Here is a 26,608-nt window from a genome sequence, read left to right on the forward strand (position 1 = left end):
TAACAGTTAATATCTGTGTGTCTACAATTGACCATGTGTTGTCTACAGTGGTACCAAAGTCTTTGTGTCTAAAGTGATATGCAAATCTAGGGTTGTACTGTCGTACTGCAAAGTCAAGAGTCTATATTAACAGTGCCCATGTGTCTACCATGTGTAAGACTTCAAGTGTCTACAAAGGTATAGGGTCCATGTGTCTACCATGTCACAGGGTCCATGTGTCTACCATGTGTAAGACTTCAAGTGTCTACAAAGAGATAGGGTCCATGTGTCTACCGTGTCACAGGGTCCATGTGTCTACCATGTCACAGGGTCCATGTGTCTACCATGTGTAAGACTTCAAGTGTCTACAAAGGTATAGGGTCCATGTGTCTACCATGTCACAGGGTCCATGTGTCTACCATGTGTAAGACTTCAAGTGTCTACAAAGGTATAGGGTCCATGTGTCTACCATGTCACAGGGTCCATGTGTCTACCATGTGTAAGACTTCAAGTGTCTACAAAGGTATAGAGTCCATGTGTCTACCATGTCACAGGGTCCATGTGTCTACCATGTGTAAGACTTCAGGTATCTACAAAGAGATAGGGCCCATGTGTCTACCGTGTCACATGGTCCATGTGTCTACCATGTGTAAGACTTCAGGTATCTACAAAGAGATGGGGTCCATGTGTCTACCATGTCACGGGGTGCATTTCTACAGTATAAAAAGTTCCTGGGTCAAAGTGTCTTATGTGATGATGGGTTCACATGTCTACAGCATAATACTGTCTGCCTCTAATGAACTCTATCATAGCTAGTAAATGTTTCATGGGTCTGTAATCAGTCTCAGTGTCAGATTAAGACACATGTCTATGCAGTGATTTAAGAACTGTTTTCTCTAGAATAGTGCCTGGTCTCACCAAGGCCCAACATCAGACACTTGTAGCAACAGTTGTTCAATATGGTTTTAATTAAACCATTACTTTGATGCCCCTTTAAAACCTATATCAAATGTTATTTGCACCTGGCCATCATCGTGTGAGCTCTTGATCAGCCAACAACATGTAAACTCATAAACAACTTTATAAAGCCACATCTGAGAATTTCTTCTGCTTAGATGCGGCTGGTTATCTCTGAGGAAGAGAAGATTTTTTACCCGTCTGTATGTCATTAATAACTTCTGCTGTTTGTGAACTCCAGTCCACAAAATTATCCTACAACTGTACAAATAATTTTGGACAAAACCATCCTGACTTTATTACATCACCGTAAATATCCATGCATCACTAATTTCTATTCAGGAACGCCTTCAAACGATCCGATAAATGAATCCACAGTATTTTTTCAGGACAAAAATTGCTGCAATTATTATAAAGAATTCATCAATGTACTTCAGATATCAGAAGTCTTATCAACAAAACCAAAGTATATCAACATTGAAATTTTTTCTTGTAGTAAAAGAACTCCACAAAAACTCGAAAGTTGTAATATTATATATATCAGAAGCCCAAAAAGTTATAACTATGAGGTTTTTTTTTCATTATACCACTGTACACTAAGGAAATGAAAGAGACATTGTGATAGACACATGTGGCAATGATTTGTTCTTACATACAGCTCCCTACTATATGTTTAGTCCTGTATCTTTTACCCTTGCCCAGTCATCTGTGTGTACTCATTACGATCAGAAGGGTACTGTACATGAAAACATGTACATCAAAAGCATTTCTGCACGACTGTTTTGAAGTGGTTGGCTCTCAGCATCTCCTGGGATGACCCTGAGCCTGTGTACATTATAAGTATGTGGGATGACCCTGAGCCTGTGTACATTATGACTGTGTTAGTAATTTTCTGCTTGTTTCATCAGAGGGTCCCTGTAGCCAAAAAATTTCTTGGATAAGGAAGAAACTTTTGTATATTCAGAAACTACACAAAGACAGACTTTTCCGCTCACTAAACAACACAAGTTACTGGATAAATTCAGAGGCACTCTCCTTTCAGTACAAAACACAAGTTACTGGGATAAAGTCTGTGTGACTCCCCTCTCCCCCTCCCCTGCAGGACACAAGTTACTGGGATAAAGTCTGTGGAACTGTCCCCTCCCCTTTTCCCCTGCAGGACACAAGTTACTGGGATAAAGTCTGTGGAACTGTCCCCTCCCCTTCTCCCCTGCAGGACACAAGTAACTGGAATAAAGTCTGTGGGACTGTCCCCTCCCCTCTCCCCTGCAGGACACAGGTTACTGGGATAACGTCTGTGGGACTGGGATAACGTCTGTGGGACTGTCCCCTCCCCTCTCCCCTGCAGGTCACAGGTTACTGGGATAACGTCTGTGGGACTGTCCCCTCCCCTCTCCCCTGCAGGACACAGGTTACTGGGATAACGTCTGTGGGACTGTCCCCTCCCCCTCTCCCCTGCTGGACACAAGTTACTGGGATAAAGTCTGTGGGACTGTCCCCTCCCCCTTTCTCCTGCAGGACACAAGTTACTGGGATAAAGTCTGTGGGACTGTCCCCTCCCCCTTTCTCCTGCAGGACACAAGTTACTGGGATAAAGTCTGTGGAGTTCTCTCCTCCCTTCAGGACATAAGTTACTTGGACAATCCCTTCCTTTTGGAGACCTGACAGCCCATGCATGAAGGTGTGTTACTTACCTGTGTCTGTGGTCATGGACATTGGTACATCTATGTTCTCCATGGAAAGCATTAGCTGGATACTCTGTATGGATACCATCCACAGATATAAAGTACTGCCATTTCAGACTATCAAAGTACTGCATATTGCTCTTCCATACTGTAACACAAAAACAAATTAATGATTCTTTTTGAGAAAATAAACAATTCAGAGAAATAATACATCAATGTTTTCATGAGTTCCACAAAATTATACTGTTGTGGATTGTACTTGTAACAAGAGGCCCATGGGCCTTAACTGTCATCTGACTACAAAAACTTTCAGCAGGGAGAAAGGTTACTTTTTCTACTCTGTATGAAATTATACTTATAAGCTGTTTCCAATGATGCTGATGGTAGTTTTGTTTAGGAGAAGGAAACTGTGATAAGCGTTACCTATTTCTTAACAGTAAAAATCCAACTGATGAAACTTGAGAAGTTTGAAATAGATGTTGTAAAAGAAAACCATGTTTGTACAATCATGTTACAAAAAGACCTCCCTTGCTGCCGTATTGAAGTTTTGACAAGGTCGAAAAATAACAACACTTTGTTGGTAACCTTTCCTTAACATTCCCAACAATTGTTAGCTCATTGGCACCAGTGGAACTGGAGAAGAAGCTTGAAATGTCAAAAGTTTACGCATGGCGCACTGCGGACAGTGACAGAATAAGCATGACGGCTATAGGTCATCATGATCCTTCAGGTCAGATGACCTAAACATACAGTTATCTCCATTCTAGTAAAGTATAAAATTCTATGACATTTCATTCTAACATATAGGACATCTTTCTTACCCTAACTCAGGACTGAAAATAGATGTGACCTAGAACCAATTCTGACCCATGATCCCCAAAATATACTATAACCCAACTGTCTTAGCAGCTCTTAGTGATTTTAGCAATACAGCAAATTTGCAGGTTTTCTTTGAGCAATTCTGAGCTTCCATTGTAAAATTGGAAGTACACAGTCTTTATGAATACTGTGCAGAGAGACCCAGTCACCACCACAGGCATGTGAGTTTGCCATTCAGGCATATAAGGGTCAGTTGATGACCTTTTGGTCGACTATTGACATTACATTATCAGAGAATATGAAACAAATCTCTACAATAAACCATTTTTCAAATTATGTAGGTGTTTCATGGTTTTTGTAACAATAGCAATTTGATGGTTATTCACACAATTAGTCAATGAATTTAAAGACACTAGCATGGAATTCTCAGAATCAAACATTCAAGATAACACAATGCCCCAGGCACTGAAATTTTAAAACAGAATGCACTGTATGTACTGTACAGGCAGATTCACAATTTATTGCACGTAAGGTTAGTAATTATATATCATTCATCAACAAGAGATAAAGGGGCCTCAATAGCACAGTCAGTTCAGAGTTGATCACCTGAATGTATACGACTGAACTCCTATATGTTGTTCAATGAGGTCACTACCAGCTACTAGAAGGCTGGGGTAAATCACACTTTTATTGGATCACATCAAGAAAAATCACTTTGGATGATTCTGTCAGCAATTTACTAATAACAGCACTCATCATATATACAAAAAGAGAACACATTCAGAATAAAACTGAAAATAATTAAATCTATAGAAACAAGTGGATACATTGCATCGCCTATAACATGAGAGTTTTAAAATCGTCAGTTTGTGGGAATTGGTATCTAGGACTAGACTGAGTGCTTCTTTCTTACATAGTTATTAAAAAATATCAGTCCATGCATGATCTGCCATTTTCCATTGATTGGAAAGACTCCATTCTTCAGTCTATTAAGCTGAAGTCTACGTAATGTTACCAGCAGAGTGGGTAGACCCAGTAGTACATTTGGTAGATATATCTTCCTTTTTTTTGTTAAGGATGATAATTCATTGGTGTCGTAGATCCTGTTTGGTACTTTAGGGTTGTGTTACATAATGTACATGGTACTTTAGGGTTGTGTTACATAATGTACATGGTACTTTAGGGTTGTGTTACATAATGTACATGGTACTTTAGGGTTGTGTTACATAATGTACATGGTACTTTAGGGTTGTGTTACATAATGTACATGGTACTTTAGGGTTGTGTTACATAATGTACATGGTACTTTAGGGTTGTGTTACATAATGTACATGGTACTTTAGGGTTGTGTTACATAATGTACATGGTACTTTAGGGTTGTGTTACATAATGTACATGCAGGGATGGACTTTTCCCTTTTGCCGCCCGTTTGAAAAGCTTGAAGTGGTCCCATACCTTGGTCTTGATGAATGCCGCCATTTTGTTCACTTACAGTGATTTCAAATTATGACCTTGCTAAAACCCTTTCCAGAATTCACGATTCAAGATTTGATTTGAAAAAAAGGACCATGATGCACCAGTTTTGGTGCACCCCACACCAATACTACAAGAGAACTTCATAATGACTCTCGCTGGTCACATGTTGATTAACCCAGCAAACCCAGTTTTTTAGTATGAAAATTGGTATTATTTTCTGTGTTTTAATTCACTGCAATTCTGTTTTGATTGCAAAATTCAAAAAAGTAAATTGATTAGAAAACAAAGTTGATTGAAAGCTGTATTCAACCTTCACTGATGATCTCAAAACTTTAATTAACCTTGAATAACCTCCAAAACCTGATCTGGGTTTGAACCTTGATAGTGCAACCCCCATCCATCAGCACTTTGTAAAGGTCTTTGTACTGTTATAGGTAAGAGAGCAGTCTTTATAATAGAAAGGAAACCAAAATCTAGATGTTCCTATCTAGGCTAGTAGACTGTTCGTAGATTATAGTCTCTAACCAATGTCTACCATCCCCAAACATATATCGCAGTCTCTACAAATAAATTATTTAATGAATTAGTATTTTGACATAAACAGAAGTACCTTGTACATGGTGGTACAGTAATGTTTCATCCTAATTTTCTTGGTAAAGTATAAAATAAAGGAGCCAGAGTACACAAAGAGCTACCACATGATTCTGGAGCAATATGATTATAACGCTGGCAAACGTGTATATTATCAAGCCAATATAACTATAGCTGAAGACAAAGGGAGGCTGCCAGCTGAATGAAGTCTTTGGAAAGAAACGAAACAGCACAATTACATTACCTATGTTATTATGTGAATGTAGAACATTAACAAAGATTTTCTCTTACTGCTCGCGTACATAATGCCGAGCACTTGGTGACACTTAAATCATGATGTGAGTTACAGACTACAGAAAAGTATAGAGAATTTCAGAGTGGCTCTCCTATCACTGATTATCATTAAAATACAAATTCACCAAATGTATGCCATATATTGGTACAAAGTACTTGAGAAGTGCTGTATGGGGTACAGTGGTATAATGCTGGAATTCTTTCTCATGTACAGAGCATACATAGTTAAAACACAAACGTCTCACCACCAGAGTCGAATATTTCCTTTAAGAGTGATGTGAGAAAAAAAAACATACAACCAGAAAAAACAAAGATTTTCCTCAACAAGTGGCAGATGGTTAAGAAGTTTATGAAATGGATTCATAAATTTGCAGAGTAATTTACAACATCATATGACAATACTGTTTTTTTTTTTAGTTTACACCATCAAAATTTACATAAAAGTTGTGACCAAAAGTTTTCAAACTCTTCTCAATGAAGAATAAAGGTTTCTTCTTTTTAATGCTCTTTTCAAAATTAATGACTCTGGAAATTATTCAAACGTGTCTTCAACTTTTTTCCTTATCTTTTCAGATCATTTATCATCACATGACTCCATTGTTACAGGACAGCACTAAAGGAGTCTACAAGGGAAAACGATGATTAACACTAAGGTTTCTAATGAACTTAAGAGAAATAAACTCCTACTGCAGGTTCACTGGATCACATCCTCTGAAAGGATGTGTTAGAATTACAGGGAGCAGGTCAGGAAACAGGAAAATCTATCAAAGTACAACTTTCTTTTCAAAATCAGCTATTAATTAAGACAAGAAAATTACACTTTCAGTTCATTATTTTCTTTTTCTTTTAATGGTGTCTTTCAGTAAGTATATAAAAAAACATGTTAATCTTGTGTTTTGGATAACCTATGGGGTGCCCCATAGCTGAAATGTCTATATCATAATATGTATCTTTATCATACTAAGTATTCATCTAGGCTGGCTTGTGCTGGCACCACACAGCAAACTCACAAATATTATTGGACATAGAAAAAACTGAAGCATGCTAAATGGTCCTTTTCCTATTGAATTTTCTGTGGTAATGAAAGGCTGTGAGGAGGGATGGGGACCATTAAATAAGGCTGAATAGGGCCAGCCATAAAGAGAAATCTGATGTTCACTAGCCATACCAAGTCCCGAACTAGCACTTTACTTCCAACAGTGGGGAGGCAATCTATACAGTTCCCCGGTTTAATCATAAGTCATAAAAGGGCAATAAATTGAGGCAGACAAAGTTTGAACCCGCAGGAGGAGTGGAATACACCTGACAGATAGTTCATCATGTACCAAATTACATACATGTACTGCTAAAAAAAGATGTTCTAAACCCAGGTCCTTGATCAGATTTAAAATCTAACATTAAACTTCTATCTAGACATTTACAAGGAAACAATTCTCCCATAACTTTCATTTTTTTTACATAAAGCCGGTACTTTCTCAAAATGAATAACCAAACCTTTCCCTTTAAACAATTAAAAACAAAACCAATTCCTACACATTCAAACCCAAAATATTTTATCAATAACAAAAGAATTTTGTTTTCAAAAATGATATCTGTAAATATTTAACTCTGAGTATATCACAAGAACACAAATTCACTATTTAACCAAGACTTAAATAATAACAATCACTTGTGAAACCAAGCAACACAGAATTGCACAGGATTACATTGTCAGATAATAAAGGTGGGGAAATATTTAGCAAAAGGTTATGAAAAATCGTCCTACAGTTTCAACACAGAAATCTGATCATGTAACCTTTAAGAACTGCATACATACTATTACAAAGTCATCCCCCAAAAATATTTCAAACAGGTTTTACAACCTGAAATTACAGCATCCCACATCAAACTGATACCACAAAAATACTTTGATTGGCATCATTAGAATCCCCAGCAATACCGCAGCAATTCAATGGACATTCAAGTTGAATTTATCATCTTGTAAAACAAATATAGAATCAACACAACAGCTATGAGTGCAGAAGTCAATGGACATTCAAGTTGGATTTATCATCTTGTAAAACAAATATAGAATCAACACAACAGCTATGAGTGCAGAAGTCAATTTAATTGTTATCAACATAACATACAATCTAACAGCTGTGATAAAGTTTCTGTAAACATTAAGAACACCAAGATCTGCTTCATGAAATTTAATTTTTCTCAAGTTTTTTTTCTTCTTCCCTCCCTCCTCCCATCCCTCCCCCCAAAAACAGAAAACTTGTTGCTTGATGTCTGCAAATATAACATGCAAAGGAGTCCATCACACAGGTTTTCACATAGCCTGTCGCTTTTGATTTTTTGTCTAATGAGAAAATTATGGATATACATCCTGTGTTTCCATTCTGACTGACTGCTACAAATATTATTTATGTGATATAAATTGGTTTTTGAAGTCGGACTATCAAACGCCCTTCAAAGGTTCAGCCTGTGAGTTGAATGCTTTTCATCTGCTTCATTAATCTCCAGCAAACATTAGGACTAGCCTGGAAATTGAATGTTTCTGTGAGATAGTTGCTAACTTGATGTTATAGATCTTTCAACAAGCACTGCGAGATCAATAACTACCATGTACATCACATTATGTAACACTGTGCCAACCTCCCTAAAACAGATTTCTACATAAAATTGCCAACCTCCCTAAAACAGATTTCACACTCCCTAAAACAGATTTCACGTGCCAACCTCCCTAAAACAGATTTCACATGTATGTAACACATGCCAACCTCCCTAAAACAGATTTCACATGTATGTAACACCGTGCCAACCTCCCTAAAACAGATTTCACATGTATGTAACACCAAAACAGATTTCACATGTATGTAACATTGTGCCAACCTCCCTAAAACAGATTTCACATGTATGTAACACATGCCAACCTCCCTAAAACAGATTTCACATGTATGTAACACTGTGCCAACCTCCCTAAAACAGATTTCACATGTATGTAACACCATGCCAACCTCCCTAAAACAGATTTCACATGTATGTAATAACACTGTGCCAACCTCTCTAAAACAGATTTCACATGTATGTAACACCATGCCAACCTACCTAAAACAGATTTCACATGTATGTAACACTGTGCCAACCTCCCTAAAACAGATTTCACATGTATGTAACACTGTGCCAACCTCCCTAAAACAGATTTCACATGTATGTAACAAGTGCCAACCTCCCTAAAACAGATTTCACATGTATGTAACACTGTGCCAACCTCCCTAAAACAGATTTCACATGTATGTAACACCGTGCCAACCTCCCTAAAACAGATTTCACATTTATGTAACACATGCCAACCTCCCTAAAACAGATTTCACATGTATGTAACACCGTGCCAACCTCCCTAAAACAGATTTCACATGTATGTAACACCATGCCAACCTCCCTAAAACAGATTTCACATGTATGTAACACTGTGCCAACCTCCCTAAAACAGATTTCACATGTATGTAACACTGTGCCAACCTCCCTAAAACAGATTTCACATGTATGTAACACTGTGCCAACCTCCCTAAAACAGATTTCACATGTATGTAACACTGTGCCAACCTCCCTAAAACAGATTTCACATGTATGTAACACTGTGCCAACCTCCCTAAACAGATTTCACATGTATGTAACAAGTGCCAACCTCCCTAAAACAGATTTCACATGTATGTAACACTGTGCCAACCTCCCTAAAACAGATTTCACATGTATGTAACACTGTGCCAACCTCCCTAAAACAGATTTCACATGTATGTAACACTGTGCCAACCTCCCTAAAACAGATTTCACATGTATGTAACACTGTGCCAACCTCCCTAAAACAGATTTCACATGTATGTAACACTGTGCCAACCTCCCTAAAACAGATTTCACATGTATGTAATACTGTGCCAACCTCCCTAATAAAAATCTCTTCTATCATGTAACTTCTACACAACACACTTACAGAATCTGTTATATAGATTCTAACTAGCTCGTTGTCATAGTAACTCTCATGTAAAGTCATAGTGATATAAAATAAGTTCATTGTGATGTAAAATGTTGCAAAATAATTTAATTTTCTCCTATGAGATTGTTAGGATGTAAAATGTGTCCCTTAATAGATCATTTTCTCCTGCGAGATCGTTATGATGTAAAATGTGTCCCTATCATTTTCTCCTGTGGGATCCTTACGATGTAAAAACGTGTCCCCAATTAGATCACTTTCTCCTGCGAGATCGTTATGATGTAAAATGTGTCCCCAAACAGATCATTTTCTCCTGTGGGATCCTTACGATGTAAAAATGTGTCCCCAATTAGATCACTTTCTCCTGCGAGATCCTTATGATGTAAAATGTGTCTCCCATTTGCTCGTTATGTGTAAAATGATTAGGAACAAAATGGCTTCCTGTGTCTGCCTTATAGTAACACCCTGTCTCTAATCAGTTTCTCCTGAGGAGGTTTACAAGACTGTGCTTGGGGACAAGATTTCATTGTATGTGTGGCAGTACATATTTTCACTAAGCTCCCTCCCCCTAATTTGGTTCCTATCCTAATGCTGTGATTATATATACACAAATCTAGGACAAACAAGTTTTACAAGTTCAAACTAAAAACAGTTAATCAATGACATCAATAAATTCTTGAATAATTAATTCTCCCTTTGAATGTATAATTACATAAGTTAGAATATGACAAACTCTTAATGCAACTCATGTCTTTATTTTGATATTAGAGTCTTCATATGTTGGTTTTGTAGATGAAATCATAATTTTTTTTCAAAATGTACCATTGCTGCCATAATGAAAACTAAATGCATCAGAAATTTTTTTTTTTTGCATTTGATTAAAACTCTCCTGATTAGAACAACTTTCTGATAACATCACGGTCAAATTTTTCGGTCTGCTTGATTAACGTGTCCTTAGTATTGATGGATATGATTTCTATGATAATTCATATGTGTCCCACCCACAAAGGACTATTCATTTGAATAAATAAGTCTAATGTAAGCAATAGTATATAAATATTGAGGCAGAACAAGATCCCATACATATTACCCTATCATCTTTAACCGATTCTCCGATAAAAATTCTATAAAAACTGACCAAAATAAACTAGCTGTGACATTTTTAAGGGTTTAATTTTGATACATCCATGGCAGAACAGTTAAGACAACATGTGTATACTGTTAATATATATACAGAATCTGAAATGCTACATTTTCACAGGTAAGATATATTGTAATGACAGCATGAGCACACAGGTCATTTATATAAGTAATAACCTGTATTATAAAGCTCATTGAAATGTCTGGGCCACCAACCCTTTCAGAATAGTTATTACATTTTCAATCAGTTTCGACAGGTAATAAAGGCAACAGCAAATCAAAGCATAGAGACGCTGAGAACTCAAATACGTTTTCAAATGGAATGAAGAATTAATAAGCTTTCTTGACAAAAGTTAAAAGCCGCACCACCTGTCCGAGTTATGAGAAGCTGATTTATGGCTGTCCATAGTTATGGATAGGACAATGCAAACACATTCTAGGACTTTTCAAAATTTTTAGAGCAATGAAAAATAATATCTTTTTAATACGCAATTCACTCTAGTAAATATGTTTGCAACATGAAAAACAAGATATATATCACTTTCATTTAATAACTTCTCCCATTTATTACAAGTTCATTTGACAAATCAGAAAATCGACTCCTTCAAGATTTTTCTATGGCTCCAAAGTTTACAAGAGCGCATTTCTCTAAAATCATTCTGTGCCAGTAAAAAGTACTTTAAATCCCATAATCCATAATTACAGACCTATTTATCACATTATATGGTTTATATAATTAATGATAATCAGCCTTTTAAAAAAAATTACTGGTACCATCGTTGCCTACGGGCGTTCAATAATTATTGATCCAAACCAGCCAAGCGATCTGTGCATCTATACGCAGTATAGTTCTGCCACAGACAAGAAGGGATATATTCTGCATAACGACTATATTTGGCCTCAGCTAATATTCCCTACCAATGTCATAAAAAAATTGTGCAATTATGCAGAATTATTCCAACAGACCCTGGTCCCCAAAGGGTATTGATACGTTTGTAACACAAGCCGCAAGTACGACATCAAAGGATTTCTAGCCATGCATATTGTAATACTTTTTGGGAAAGGCCAATGTCGAAAATTCAAACTCTGCCATCTGGAAAATTCTGGCAATCATACTAGTCTTTGAAGAAGAGCTCCCTTTCATATTTGCGGAGTGTGGTGGTGTTGGTTTGCCCTGCAGGAGATTCCAGTATTTCATGACAGCATGCACTATATGCTCTGAGATGGATGCACTTAAATAATACTGGGGGATACTGAGCCAGCACCTTGGTATTAAACATCCAGTCCTGGCTTCCCAGCTTTAATTTATAAACAGATAATGAAGTCATATTGATGGGAATGCTCTGAATATTTTATCATAAAGCTGTAGTAATTTTTTTTTATTAGAGAGTGGAATAATTTTTCCAAGATGGCAGAATGAATACTTGTGTTTATGACACACAGAGAAATTCCACACAATAGTACTATAAATTTCAAGACAGAGCATAATAGAGTTTTCACAGTTGGATCAACAGTTATAACTAAGGAATTTGCAAAGCTTTAAAAATGTGTACTTCATCAAATTGATAGACATGTTGACATCTTGATATTATTGGTGATTTAATTTTTATAACGACATGTAATAATTGTACAACATAATTAAACTGATGTAAATACTGCAAGTGATATAACTTCGTAATAAACAAAATCTTCTACTGCCATGCATTCTTCACCAAATGGCAGCTATTAATAAATTTTCAGATGAATTTTCAACACGCATTTCCAGTAAAAATAACAATAACAAAATTAAAAAAACAAAAAATAAAGAAATACCTAATTTCAAGCATGAAAAATAAATTAACAGAAGTTATGCTACTAACAAATTTAAACTGATTTAAATTTACATTCACATTCTACGCTGCATTGGTGGATGGCATGAAAATACCTAGTGCACTAAATCTCCACACATCACTACTAAAACTTCAAAGGAGTTGGCTTTGTTTACTGAAGCCCAGTTGCCAACAGGGTGCCCACTTTAAAGCTCTGCCACAAAAAACCCAAAATAACTTGGAGGGACAACTGCTCAGAAGACTTGAAAAACATTGATTGCGGTTGTAATACATGTGAAACAGATTTAATTGTCTTTTATCTTGGGACTGAACTCTGTAATGTAAACATTTATCAAGAAAAACATCTCCTAGATCTTTTGACATGGGTGTGTGGAGGGATACTTTTGCAACAGTTTAAAAAGCAGGTTTGGCCAATAAAAATGTGGAAGTACATAGGAACAGCTGACACTCTCCCGGTAGTCTTGGAGGAGTAGTTCTGAGAATATCAGATGAGGTCCCTATATCGTAGTCTCTGGCTGCTAGCCACTCACTCCCCTCCAACAAACAGCAAGTAAAAACACATCTGTGGCCCACAACCCAAATCCCCTCCTATCCACCAGTAACACTCAAACGGCTCCGTGTTTACAATCTTCTCTCCCAAAACATGTTATAAGCAGCATGATACCCAGCATTTTAAAAAAATGTATCATAATTTAATCTTCCTCTCGCGTTTTGTTAGATTAAATTTTTTTCATGGTTTTCTTATCAATTTTTTGCTTTCAGACATATTTAAGACCTGATCAATCAGCTTATTATAATTACATGAATATGAAATTGAATTAATCAATAATAAACAGTAAACCCATTGGATATATTTGTAATGAGTTTGTACAAAGTAGTACCATAATGTGAGAATATACTAAATTGACCTGTGTTAATTTGAAACTTCAAGGTAGTGATAGCTACACTGTAACATGGTTAGACATCCTAATTAAGACAGCTCATTTTAAGTTTTGGGTAAATACCTCACCAAACCACAGTGTGGTTAAGTTAGAAACTTAACTGTCATAGGATACTATGATACATTTTCCAAATTCAAAGTGCTGCAGTATTTCATTGTAACTATAGAGACAAAGAGAATGATACCGATAAAAAAGAATTTTAAAACATAACCAAGCCTTATATTTAAAAAGGAATGTTGGGAAAATGAAAAAAAAACCTGCTAGAGATTCTGCCAAAAGAGAAACAAACTAAAAGTAAAGTCAATATCAAATAAATAAAATACAATCAACCACGTCTATGTGTTACCTAACACTCTCAAAAAAGGCTGCAATAGCTCTCGCCATGGAGCATCAGAATAAGGCAGTGTGTAGTTTTTCAAGGACCTGAGTTCAGGAACTTTCCTGTTGTGTTTGTGTTCTCTGGTGAAATACTTAATCCCAATGGCTCTTTAATAGCAAGTGGTGGGCCTCCCATTTGTTGTTCAGTGAAGTGGTCACTAGCTACTTCAAGGGAGATCCTGCCTCATAATGACCTTGACTAGTCATAAGGCAACAAGGAAGTATCCTTTCCAAAATTAGTTCCAAATTCAATGAATTGAAACTTGGACAAAGACATGTTGGATTTTACCCCTTTTACAAACATCTAGATAAAAACTATTGTACCAATTTCACTAACCTGATGCACAACGCAAGTGGAATGATCTATATGAATCAATGCCACATTTCAGTTTATAAAACCACAACCAGAACAGTTGGCTTATCAGTCATGTATATTTTAAATTTCAATACCTTTATCATCACCATACAATGAAGCTGACAGTCTGTATTCCATGACTTTTCAATTTCCTTTCAAAATTAATCCCCAGTGGAATAAATAATTCTGACAATTTTACCGGCTTTGGTGGCTTGTCATGGAGAATTTACCAAGGCAGAAAATTGAGACTTTGTCTACATTTGAAAAGCAGCAAGATTCTCTTACATCTTGTACTGCTTAGGTCAATGTGGGGATCTCAATGTAAATTTTCTTCCACAACAGATTCTTCAAGGTTTGTTGGGTGCCCACACAATTATGCTACACCTGCACACTGCTCTAAAGTGCACAAATGAAATATGGTAGCTATATTTTCTATCTCCTGTTTCTTTTGACTTAACTTGCTATTATTGTATCATATACTATATATATAAATATATACATTTTTTTCTTTTTTGTATATTGTAAGGTGAATTGTAAAGAACAAAATCTATGCAAAGAAACTGGGTTAAAGGTATGGTTATCGCCATTTGTTTTACTGCTCCTCAAGCTTACATCATGGTAACATAAAATTGTTGATTAAATCAATGCTTTAAAAATGCTGAATACTATTTATTTAGAGTACTATCATATCAATGGGATGGAGGGATGCCTTAGCATTAATGCTATTGCTTACTGTTGAAAAGTTTAATGTAAGATATCTGTGCATAAATTACCTAAGGTTTCCAATCACAGGATTACTGGAAGTTAGGTTTAATCCCTTGTTAACAAAAATAGCAGTACTAACCTTTAATTTCAATTTCACTTTCTTTTTTTGACAGAGATATTGCAATGAAACACTAGCAGTGAAAATTAACCTGGATAATGCCCTTCATTACTGGTTTCTTGGGGTATCATTTATGGGAAATTAGCGGCAGAATGTCGCAAATGGAGTTTTACTGAAGATGTGCAGTGTGTGTGAGATTTCATCTCTGAATTGCATTCTTCAAGATTTCGTTTGCAATTTGTCAAAATGAATCCCATTGTTGATATTTTGTTCAAATTCTTACATTCTGTGAGATTTCTCCGTTAGTAATCCAAGAGTTTGGTCTGAATTAGCAGTTTATGGGATTTCTTTAAAAGACTATCATACAAAAAAGCTGGCTAAAAACACTAACCTTCCGTGAGATTTCTTCCAGGGTTAAAGGCCCCTCTTGGTAGGTTTTCTGGATACAAATCACAGCTAGTCCGTTTTGAGATCTTACAGCCATACTGACTCTCTTCACTGAAAGTAAGAGAAAACATCTCTTCATAAAGGATTAAGGATAAAACTGATGCAAAACAATTAATTTGTCAGCTGACCATTACGTCAACTTGAAAACTCATCGATCTACTTTTGAGTGAAAATAAACAGGCAAATCTGTATAAAAAGCGACTATAATCATCTCTTTTAAGGATAGATGTAGTATCAATTGTTCACAATGCTCCCTTTTGCTGAGACTTTAGGTATGAGTTGATGCACTATAATCTGAAAATGGTTTTTACTGGTGACTTCCATTATAATATAAAAACTTGAAAAAAAAGAAAGGTAAAATTGTAAACAAAATATGAAATAAATGTCAAACCAGAGACAAAAATTTACTATCTGCAGCAATGAGAAAATATTTTCCTAAATACAAATAACTTTTTTTACCTGAATTCCATCGGAGGAAGATGACAGCAACTAAGCTTCTTTGTGATTGGTTGTTTCACATGAAATTTGTACAGGTTCTGCACTGTGATCTTATTGGTATTGAGAACTTGGAGATAGTTTTTGAACCTCCCTGCCAGTCTATCTGTGATCTGTGGAAATCAATTTTCAATTTACGGTAACACTGATCTTAACCTTTGATTTACAGACCCAAAATCCCAAGGAAGTGCTTTCAACAAGAAACCAAAGAATACTGTATAGAAACCTTAACAATAACCTTGAACTTTGACTTTCACATCTGAAAAGCAATAATGAGCATGTGCATCCAAGTCTATGTAAAATCTGACCAACACATGCCATGCAGTAACTCATTTTCTATTTATGGTAACAACAATCGTGACCTTCGACTTTTGAACATTAACCTTTTAGTATTTATAACTTCTGGCACATCTTCCTCGATACCTAGATATATATATATATATATATATATATATATATACAGTCATTAATTTCTATTCATCCACCTCCAACAAACTACATAAGAAAGTAAGGTCAGGATTGAAATCAATGTGGAACAATACTATTCCTACAATATATGAATGTTGTGTTATATACTACTTGGTCATTTTGAAGTTGTACATATAACTGAAATAGGTCTGTTTAAAGTACTGAATAAAGCTCTTCATTGTCCACTTACATAGTCCAACTTCTTCTGTGGGTTGAACTGTTCCTCTTCATATTTCAAGTTATCATAAATGGTCTGGAATAAAAATGAAAGAGTTATTAAATATTTTTGATTCAATCCTAAATACATACATTTAAGTAACAAGTTTCAATTGCTTACCTACATATAACATTCCTCTGTATTAAGTCTAGAAGTCTACATTATGTTTCCACAATATGACCAACAGTACTACTAGTATAACTCCACACTTAGAAGTCTACACAATGTTTCCACCATATGACCACCAGTACTACTAGTATAACTCCACACTTAGAAGTCTACACAATGTTTCCACCATATGACCACCAGTACTACTAGTATAACTCCACACTTAGAAGTCTACATAATGTTTCCACCATATGACCACCAGTACTACTAGTATAACTCCACACTTAGAAGTCTACACAATGTTTCCACCATATGACCACCAGTACTACTAGTATAACTCCACACTTAGAAGTCTACATAATGTTTCCACCATATGACCACCAGTACTACTAGTATAACTCCACACTTAGAAGTCTACACAATGTTTCCACCATATGACCACCAGTACTACTAGTATAACTCCACACTTAGAAGTCTACATAATGTTTCCACCATATGACCACCAGTACTACTAGTATAACTCCACACTTAGAAGTCTACACAATGTTTCCACCATATGACCACCCACCAGTACTACTAGTATACAGTACTACTAGTATAACTCCACACTTAGAAGTCTACACAATGTTTCCACCATATGACCACCAGTACTACTAGTATACAGTACTACTAGTATAACTCCACACTTAGAAGTCTACATAATGTTTCCACCATATGACCACCAGTACTACTAGTATACAGTACTACTAGTATAACTCCACACTTAGAAGTCTACACAATGTTTCCACCATATGACCACCAGTACTACTAGTATAACTCCACACTTAGAAGTCTACACAATGTTTCCACCATATGACCACCAGTACTACTAGTATAACTCCACACTTAGAAGTCTACATAATGTTTCCACCATATGACCACCAGTACTACTAGTATAACTCCACACTTAGAAGTCTACATAATGTTTCCACCATATGACCACCAGTACTACTAGTATAACTCCACACTACAAGAACATTTTCCCTACTTTTTATCTTGATCTTTAGCTATTTTCAAATTTTTCCTACCACATATAAACAATATTTTTGTTCTCCGAAGCATGTAGCATTTATATGTAATATGTAACATGGGGCCATCACTTTGTATTATGATCAGTATATGATACTTCTAAGTGTATTTCTTACTGGTAGTTGTATAAAAAAACAAAGAAATACAATCAATACAGACATGTCAATAAAATCCATACTCAACTCTGATAAAACTAAAGCAAAACATAAATGAAAAAAAAATTACATGGAGAGTCATGATGCACAAGAATAAGACCAGGTGTTCCAAAAGAATAGGTGTCTTCGGCTTCATTGATCACATCTGCCATGTATACCTTCAACAACTGTATATAAACCATGGCCTAGATCTAAGGGCATTATTACTTTGAACAATCTGTCCTAAAATGGTACATATTATGTTTGAGGTGCCAGTATTACAAAATACATTAGGTAGTGATCCTGATAACATTAAAAATTCCAGATGTTTGCATACTGCATGGTTGGTGATATTTGTGGTCAATTAAGTGCAAATTAAATACCAGATATTACAATGGAAATAAAAAGGTGTCAGAATATTCAGAGGCCAGATAAAACAGGTTTTATCATGAACATCAGAACAAAATGAAACTACAATATATGAAAATTAAACACACAGATTACATCCTGAATATTCATATTTTGAAAGAATTGGTTCACATTTGTTTTAGATGTCATATCCTGACAAATTATGTTCAAATTTATTCAAACAAAACAAAAAACAATCTATACAAAATGCTGAATTCTGATCCACGTTTACTAGATGATCGTAACAACAGATAAATCCTGTTTCGGGGTTTGCTTTTGTTATACATGGGGGTCGCATACTTAACCATCTTCTGTCATTTACATTAGAGGTTGCACACCATCAAAAACATGAAGATTTCAGGTGGATAACCATCCATCATCATTTCTATAAAACCTTCCATAATTTGCATTTAAATGAATCCAAAGACCCAGGTGTCATGAATAACAGATAAAAGGCCAAATGTTTAAATCAAGCCTGTCAAAATCTGATCGAGATCGGCCTTTTTATATATACAGCGTCGATGATTCTAACCCTAGGGCAAACAACCTTATCCTTTAATATTATAGGGACAAGATCGGTGGCCGGTCGCATTATACACCATGCGAGGCCTCAGGCTCCTAGGTTTTACCTTATTTAGCATACAAATGCCTCTTCATGTTTATACAAGCTGTCAGCAGAATAAAGCTACCTTTATTTCCGCTTAGCATCCCTCTATGATCTTAATAATATTCAATCCACAATGATATTAATATTTCATCCTTGTAGCAACTAGAATATTTGTGTCAAAATATGCAAGACTCCTTTGTATATGACTGTTTTCCACTTTTGCTCCCACCTCAAGCTCCCCATCCACTTTCATGAATCACTTTTATTTTTTAAGCTATGAGCTGGACTAAATTTCAACTCTAGTCTTACATGTACTTAACACATACAGGTACTAGACTAATCCTAACTCCTTAAACACCAGTCAGACTTCTTGTGTAACCTCATTCAAGCCCTTTATAATCATCCCCTTTTAGTGTTGACATACTGGTTCAATTTCCAGTCCATCCCAACCTCCTAGACCTTCAAGACAATCCCTTGTCCAATTTGGCCGTTTATTCTGTACAATACCTACACCTCCTCCACACTACATATTCCCCATGTGTGTGTAACCTTCTCAGTCTGTTCAGGGTGATTTCTAGTTCTTTCCCCACCTCCTCGGCTTGATCAACTTGACCATATACTTTATAATTTCTCAGATCCTTGTACAGTTTCTGGTACCAGCTCACCAACTAGGACAGTACACTAGAGCTAATGTGCTATACATTATTTAGTCAAGCCTGGTCTCTGACAATTTCTAAATGCTTGTACAGAAGTGAACTTGTGTTTCTAGCCACTTAAGGCCCCAGTTCTAGACCATTTCTTACTACCAGTATATGGTGTTTTCCCTCATACCCAGGAAATGTAATTGGGTACATATATATAATGTCGCAAACACACAGAGATATTCATTGCATTTCATACACCATTATATTAGTGTTTGCTAAGATCAAAATGAATTTAGTTTGACATTCTCTGGCAGTAATTAGTCATACCTTAATAAATATCAAATAAGAAAGGAACAAAAGAAGAGATAAGACAGTGATTTTTGCATGCTCTGAAAATGATTCAAACTGGCTGAATGGTAAAAAAATATATATATAGCTGAACAGCCCATGGCCAAATAGAACTGTCTGTGGAGAACACTTGTACTAGTCCCAATCACACTTTCCTACAATCCTACTTTCAAAGGATTGCATATGTACTCCCATGCATGTTCTAGACAATTTATTTTTTCATTATAAATATTTTTTTTCTATATTGCTTGTACACAGAATTGATTCCCCCACTTCTACCAAAATTTACCAAGACATCTGTAACATTACTGGGAGTAAATCAAAACAATTGTGTCCACATGATTATATAGAGAAAAATTATAGAGAGAAATTACATTTATCACAGAAAAATAACTAGGTTGGCAAATGTAGTATCATGAAGTGGTACGACTCTCTACCTAACATGTACACGTTACATTTATGTCTGACTCTCTACCTAACATGTACACGTTACATTTATGTCTGACTCTCTACCTAACATGTACACGTTACATTTATGTCTGACTCTCTACCTAACATGTACACGTTACATTTATGTCTGACTCTCTACCTAACATGTACACGCTACATTTATGTCTGACTCTCTACCTAACATGTACACGCTACATTTATGTCTGACTCTCTACCTAACATGTACACGTTACATTTATGTCTGACTCTCTACCTAACATGTACACGCTACATTTATGTCTGACTCTCTACCTAACATGTACACGTTACATTTATGTCTGACTCTCTACCTAACATGTACACGTTACATTTATGTCTGACTCTCTACCTAACATGTACACGTTACATTTATGTCTGACTCTCTACCTAACATGTACACGTTACATTTATGTCTGACTCTCTACCTAACATGTACACGTTACATTTATGTCTGACTCTCTACCTAACATGTACACGTTACATTTATGTCTGACTCTCTACCTAACATGTACACGTTACATTTATGTCTGACTCTCTACCTAACATGTACACGTTACATTTATGTCTGACTCTCTACCTAACATGTACACGTTACATTTATGTCGAACTTCAAACTAACACACTTTTTTATAAAGATTATCTCTCTATTAAAATGGAGATCATGGTGATTTCTCAACTGATTATATCAACATCTCTCAACCAATTTATACTGCCTTCCTTAGCTACACAGTGTAGTGATGAACACATGATAAAACTGCTAGAGAAATTTTCCCTTTCAAAACCAATGTCCCTGACATGTATCCTCAGTGTACAAACCGGAGATGTGACGATGTGACGCTAAGAAATATTATTCCGTTTGTCTAGCGAAGAGACTCATAACAACGATGATACAGGATGTTGGCCCTCATTCAGTTCCAAGTCAACGATCATAATTCAAATTATATTTATCATGTAAAATATCAAATAACAATTCATTGTGTTCATCAAAGAATAGCATTAGGCACTATACATTCTGTCTATAAACACACTCATTTGGTTGTAAAATTTTACAAGCAGCTCTATATCTATTTACCATAAAGAAAGATGATAAATTACTGAAACCTTGATTTAGTAACATAATTACCCGTCATTATGATGAATACATTTACATTTCCATTTTGAACTTTTGCTTTTTAATCTTTTTATCAAAAACTAATATATATTTTTTCATAATTTGTTCAATGTATATATTACACTTAGTATTTATTTATACAGACAGCACAGATATGGTCGACGAAAGCTGGAAAATATAGGCAAATTATTTTTCAGTTTACTGTTGGGTTAATATCACTGTGTGCATTAACATTTTAAGGAATTTACATGTACCGAGTCTCCTTGTAGCAGCTAGTTATGGTGGCTATCCTAATGAACACCATGCAAGAGGCCAATCGCAGGCTACCGACAGCCACTTACTTGGATACCACCAGAATTAATAGCCCTGCCCAAGAACACAACCAGGACTGCACAGAAGTCAGTGGACCATCACAAACTGTCCTGAATAAGGATCACACAACACACCTTATACCTCCATCTTTGGCTGCTAAATCTGAACCCCTACCAACTGAATTACATATATTACACCTTCCCAATATGTATCACACTGACACTTGTTATGATACCAACAAGTGTTTCATACAGTAGATTGTCATTATCCAATTAATGATATTGTGACCATCTAATGACATTGTTTTCTTCTGATTTTCTTTTTTATCCTTTTTGCTTGATTTCTTCTTTCTGTTTTTTTTTTTAAATGTTTGTGTAAATCTGTATCTCAATTATATATATATAATTACTTGAAAATAATGATTGATACATCACAGCTTACCATGGTTCTAAGTAAATCCCTCTTGATTCAATGATTAATTTGTACCACAACCTTATATACATTTGTACATGAACAACTTTGTATTGTTTTATTTCTATAATAAGTTATGAAATCTATAAGAATGGGTACCAATCTGACAATATTTATAGTCTCCAATTCAAGCTCCATATTTTCACACTGTAAATGATCAGCTTTCTATAAATTATCTTATTATGTGATTTGAAACAATCTTGCATGGAATTGCTATCAGGTTGTTGGATACATGCATACAAATATTTTACTTTTTCCTATAAATCTATCATGGATGCATATAGTCTTGTTCCCAATGCTAAATCTTATATCAGATAAAACCAGGGGCATTCAGGTCAGAAAATTCTTATATAAATCAAGATAAGATTCCCCAACTTTTTTCCTGATTTCCAAAAACCACAATTTCACTTCTAAACTTTAACTCAAAATCTTCTGCAAGTTTTCACAGATAATTCATGTCCAATATCGTTTTTTTTTTTTTAACAATGTGAGCTATGCTTTAGTGTCCACAATCACATTAATCTGTAGGCAACTTGTAAAGTGATTGGCAAGCTACACATTTAAACACATGCTATTCAGAATACTTATCAAAAGACTGAGTCAGGCCCCCTAAAAACTTTATATTTTGTCATTACAATCAAATTGTTGAACATTTCAGTGCTAATAAATAATATATATATATATATATATATATATAGTCCCTTTCTTTTTGAACATTATCTATCCCAGATCTTGAAGTGAATGCACAAATTTGATCTCATATTCTATACATGTGTCTTTATTGAACACAATTGCTTTGTCATTTTATGTCTTTCATACCTATAGATATCAGGTCTATATTCATGAAATGTTAGAAGATTTAAGCTATACTTTCTGTATTGCCTATCATATTAAAGTCTACAATTCAGAGATCACTTGTAATCAAACAATATACTGAGTAGTTACAAAATGGACAACTTAAGTAATCAATTTAAATCAGTCAGATACAGTTGTATAGACAGTATAACTAAAGTTTCTATAGCTGTTCATCACATAATCTTATTATGAAATAGCTTGAAACTGCTGTCCACTGTGGTCAGTTTATTTCTCGGGGAAGCCTGTAATAATTTTATTTCCATCATAAATACAGTATTTACTCTCCAAAATCCCTGAAACCCTCCTAAGTATTTACTCTACAAAATCCCTTAGACCTTCCTAAGTATCTAATCTACAAAATCATTGTAACCCTACTAAGTATTTACTTTACAAAACCCCAGTAACCCTACTAAGTATTTACTTTACAAAACCCCAGTAACCCTACTAAGTATTATTCTAAAAAAAATCCTGATAATCCTACTAGGTTTACTGTACAAAATCCCTGAAACCCTACTAAGTATTTACTTTACAAAATCCCTGAAACCCCACTAAGTATTTACTTTACAAAATCCCTGTAACCCTACTAAGTATTTACTGTTATGTTAATTAATTACTGTACACACACAATGCCTGTAACCTTACTTAGTATTTACTCTGAAAAATCCCTGTAACCCTACTAAGTATTTACTTTACAAAATCCCTGTAACCCTACTAAGTATTTACTTTACAAAATCCCTGAAACCCTACTAAGTATTTACTTTACAAAATCCCTGTAACCCTACTAAGTATTTACTGTTATGTTAATTAATTACTGTACACACACAATGCCTGTAACCTTACTTAGTATTTACTGTTATGTTAATTAATTACTGTACACACAAATCCCTGTAACCCTACTAAGTATTTACTTTACAAAATCCCTGTAACCCTACTAAGTATTTACTGTTATGTTAATTAATTACTGTACACACACAATGCCTGTAACCTTACTTAGTATTTACTTTACAAAATCCCTGTAACCCTACTAAGTATTTACTGTTATGTTAATTAATTACTGTACACACACAATGCCTGTAACCTTACTTAGTATTTACTTTACAAAATCCCTGTAACCCTACTAAGTATTTACTTTACAAAATCCCTGTAACCCTACTAAGTATTTATTTACAAAATCCCTGAAACCCTACTAAGTATTTACTTTACAAAATCCCTGAAACCCTACTAAGTATTTACTTTACAGAATCCCTGTAACCCTACTAAGTATTTACTGTTATGTTAATTAATTACTGTACACACACAATGCCTGTAAACTTACTTAGTATTTACTCTGAAAAATCCCTGTAACCCTACTAAGTATTTACTTTACAAAATCCCTGTAACCCTACTAAGTATTTACTGTTATGTTAATTAATTACTGTACACACACAATGCCTGTAACCTTACTTAGTATTTACTTTACAAAATCCCTGTAACCCTACTAAGTATTTACTTTACAAAATCCCTGAAATCCCTGTACAAAATCCCTGAAACCCTACTAAGTATTTACTTTACAAAATCCCTGAAACCCTACTAAGTATTTACTTTACAAAATCCCTGTAACCCTACTAAGTATTTACTTTACAAAATCCCTGAAACCCTACTAAGTATTTACTTTACAAAATCCCTGTAACCCTACTAAGTATTTACTGTTATGTTAATTAATTACTGTACACACACAATGCCTGTAACCCTACTTAGTATTTACTCTAAAAAATCCCTGTAACCCTACTAAGTATTTACTGTTATGTTAATTAATTACTGTACACACACAATGCCTGTAACCCTACTTAGTATTTACTCTAAAAAATCCCTGTAACCCTACTAAGTATTTACAGTTATGTTAATTAATTACTGTACACACACAATGCCTGTAACCCTACTTAGTATTTACTCTAAAAAATCCCTGTAACCCTACTAAGTATTTACTTTACAAAATCCCTGTAACCCTACTAAGTATTTACTTTACAAAATCCCTGAAACCCTACTAAGTATTTACTGTAATCTTAATTAATTACTGTACACACACAATGCCTGTAACCTTACTTAGTAAGGTATTTACTCTACAAAATACATGTAATCCTACTGAAGTAATTACCATACACACAAAATCTGTGTAAGCCTAGAACTTTAGTTTACAATGAAATTGCTATATATGATATCTCTATAAGCCCACCTTTCTTTTATCTCTACATGCAATGACCCTTGCACCTATCCCTTTGAGTGCGAAACTGCATACAACCTCCAACAAGCTGTTGCTGCCCTGATCAATGTGCAGTAATCCCTAGCCCTTGATCATGTTTTGGGGTACACCTTACAGCTCTACTTCAAACAGGTATTTTCTCAGGCGGACATAGTGAGGACAGATCTTAACAACATGCACATTTGGAACGGGATTAATCAATGTACTTGCATATCTTCTCATATCAACTGCACTCTGGTCATAGAATTTCAGTTTCTAAACTCTCTATATTGATATTTTACACAATTGTCAAGGAAGTTTTTACTTTAACTAATTTAAAGCTTTCTTGATAAGACCATGCCAATACATTTTGTTGTATGTCAGTTCTCATACTGTGGGGAAGAAAGGTAATTTACCAACATGCATCAACAAGATTATTTTTGTATGTTGCATCTGAAATTGTCAGATGCATCTAATTTTATTCCCGTAGAATCAAAATCAATGAAATTCCTTTTATATCTGCATTTTACTGATTACACAGGCAATAGAGAAATTTTTAAGGATATTAATTAGTCTGGGACGTTCCTGATGTTGTACGTTGCCTATCAAAGTCATTGATTGAATGCTTTTAAAATGCTGTTGAGGGCTTAAATTTGTCAATTACAAATCTACATAATATGGTTTTACTTTATGTTTATTGTGCTTTTTCTCTACTGGACTGATCATCACACAGCAGCAGAGCAAACAACAACAGAATTTGATTTGTAGCTACAGTCAAACTTCTATGAATCAAACTTTAATGATTCAAATTACTTGATGTATCTAAGTTTTCATCTGGTCCTGATTTTTATTTTTATATATTACATCTAATTTATCCCTTGATAAATTGAAGTTTTATAAATCAAACTTTTCAATGTTTCCAAGTTTTTCCACAGACAGATATTAATACAGACAACTTAGTCGTTTACATGATTGAAACAAAATCT

The 26,608-nt window shown here is 35.1% G+C and overlaps 1 protein-coding gene across 1 annotated transcript in view; it reads right to left on the reverse strand.

Annotated features, from left to right (window-relative positions):
* The window catches only part of LOC132561365 (VWFA and cache domain-containing protein 1-like), a 49,214-nt gene that overhangs the window by 18,213 nt on the left and 4,393 nt on the right, over nt 1-26,608 (reverse strand). Inside the window, exons 2-5 of the mRNA XM_060226090.1 lie at nt 16,844-16,906; nt 16,150-16,298; nt 15,635-15,741; nt 2,631-2,769 (exon numbers count right to left, since the gene is read on the reverse strand). Coding sequence (XP_060082073.1) covers nt 2,631-2,769; nt 15,635-15,741; nt 16,150-16,298; nt 16,844-16,906 — 458 coding nt within the window. The remainder of the gene's footprint in view (nt 1-2,630; nt 2,770-15,634; nt 15,742-16,149; nt 16,299-16,843; nt 16,907-26,608) is intronic.

This window comes from Ylistrum balloti, unplaced genomic scaffold, assembly GCF_031769215.1.
Source record: "Ylistrum balloti isolate Yb309-2 unplaced genomic scaffold, AGI_CSIRO_Ybal_v1 Utg371196, whole genome shotgun sequence".
Lineage (NCBI taxonomy): Eukaryota > Metazoa > Mollusca > Bivalvia > Pectinida > Pectinidae > Ylistrum > Ylistrum balloti.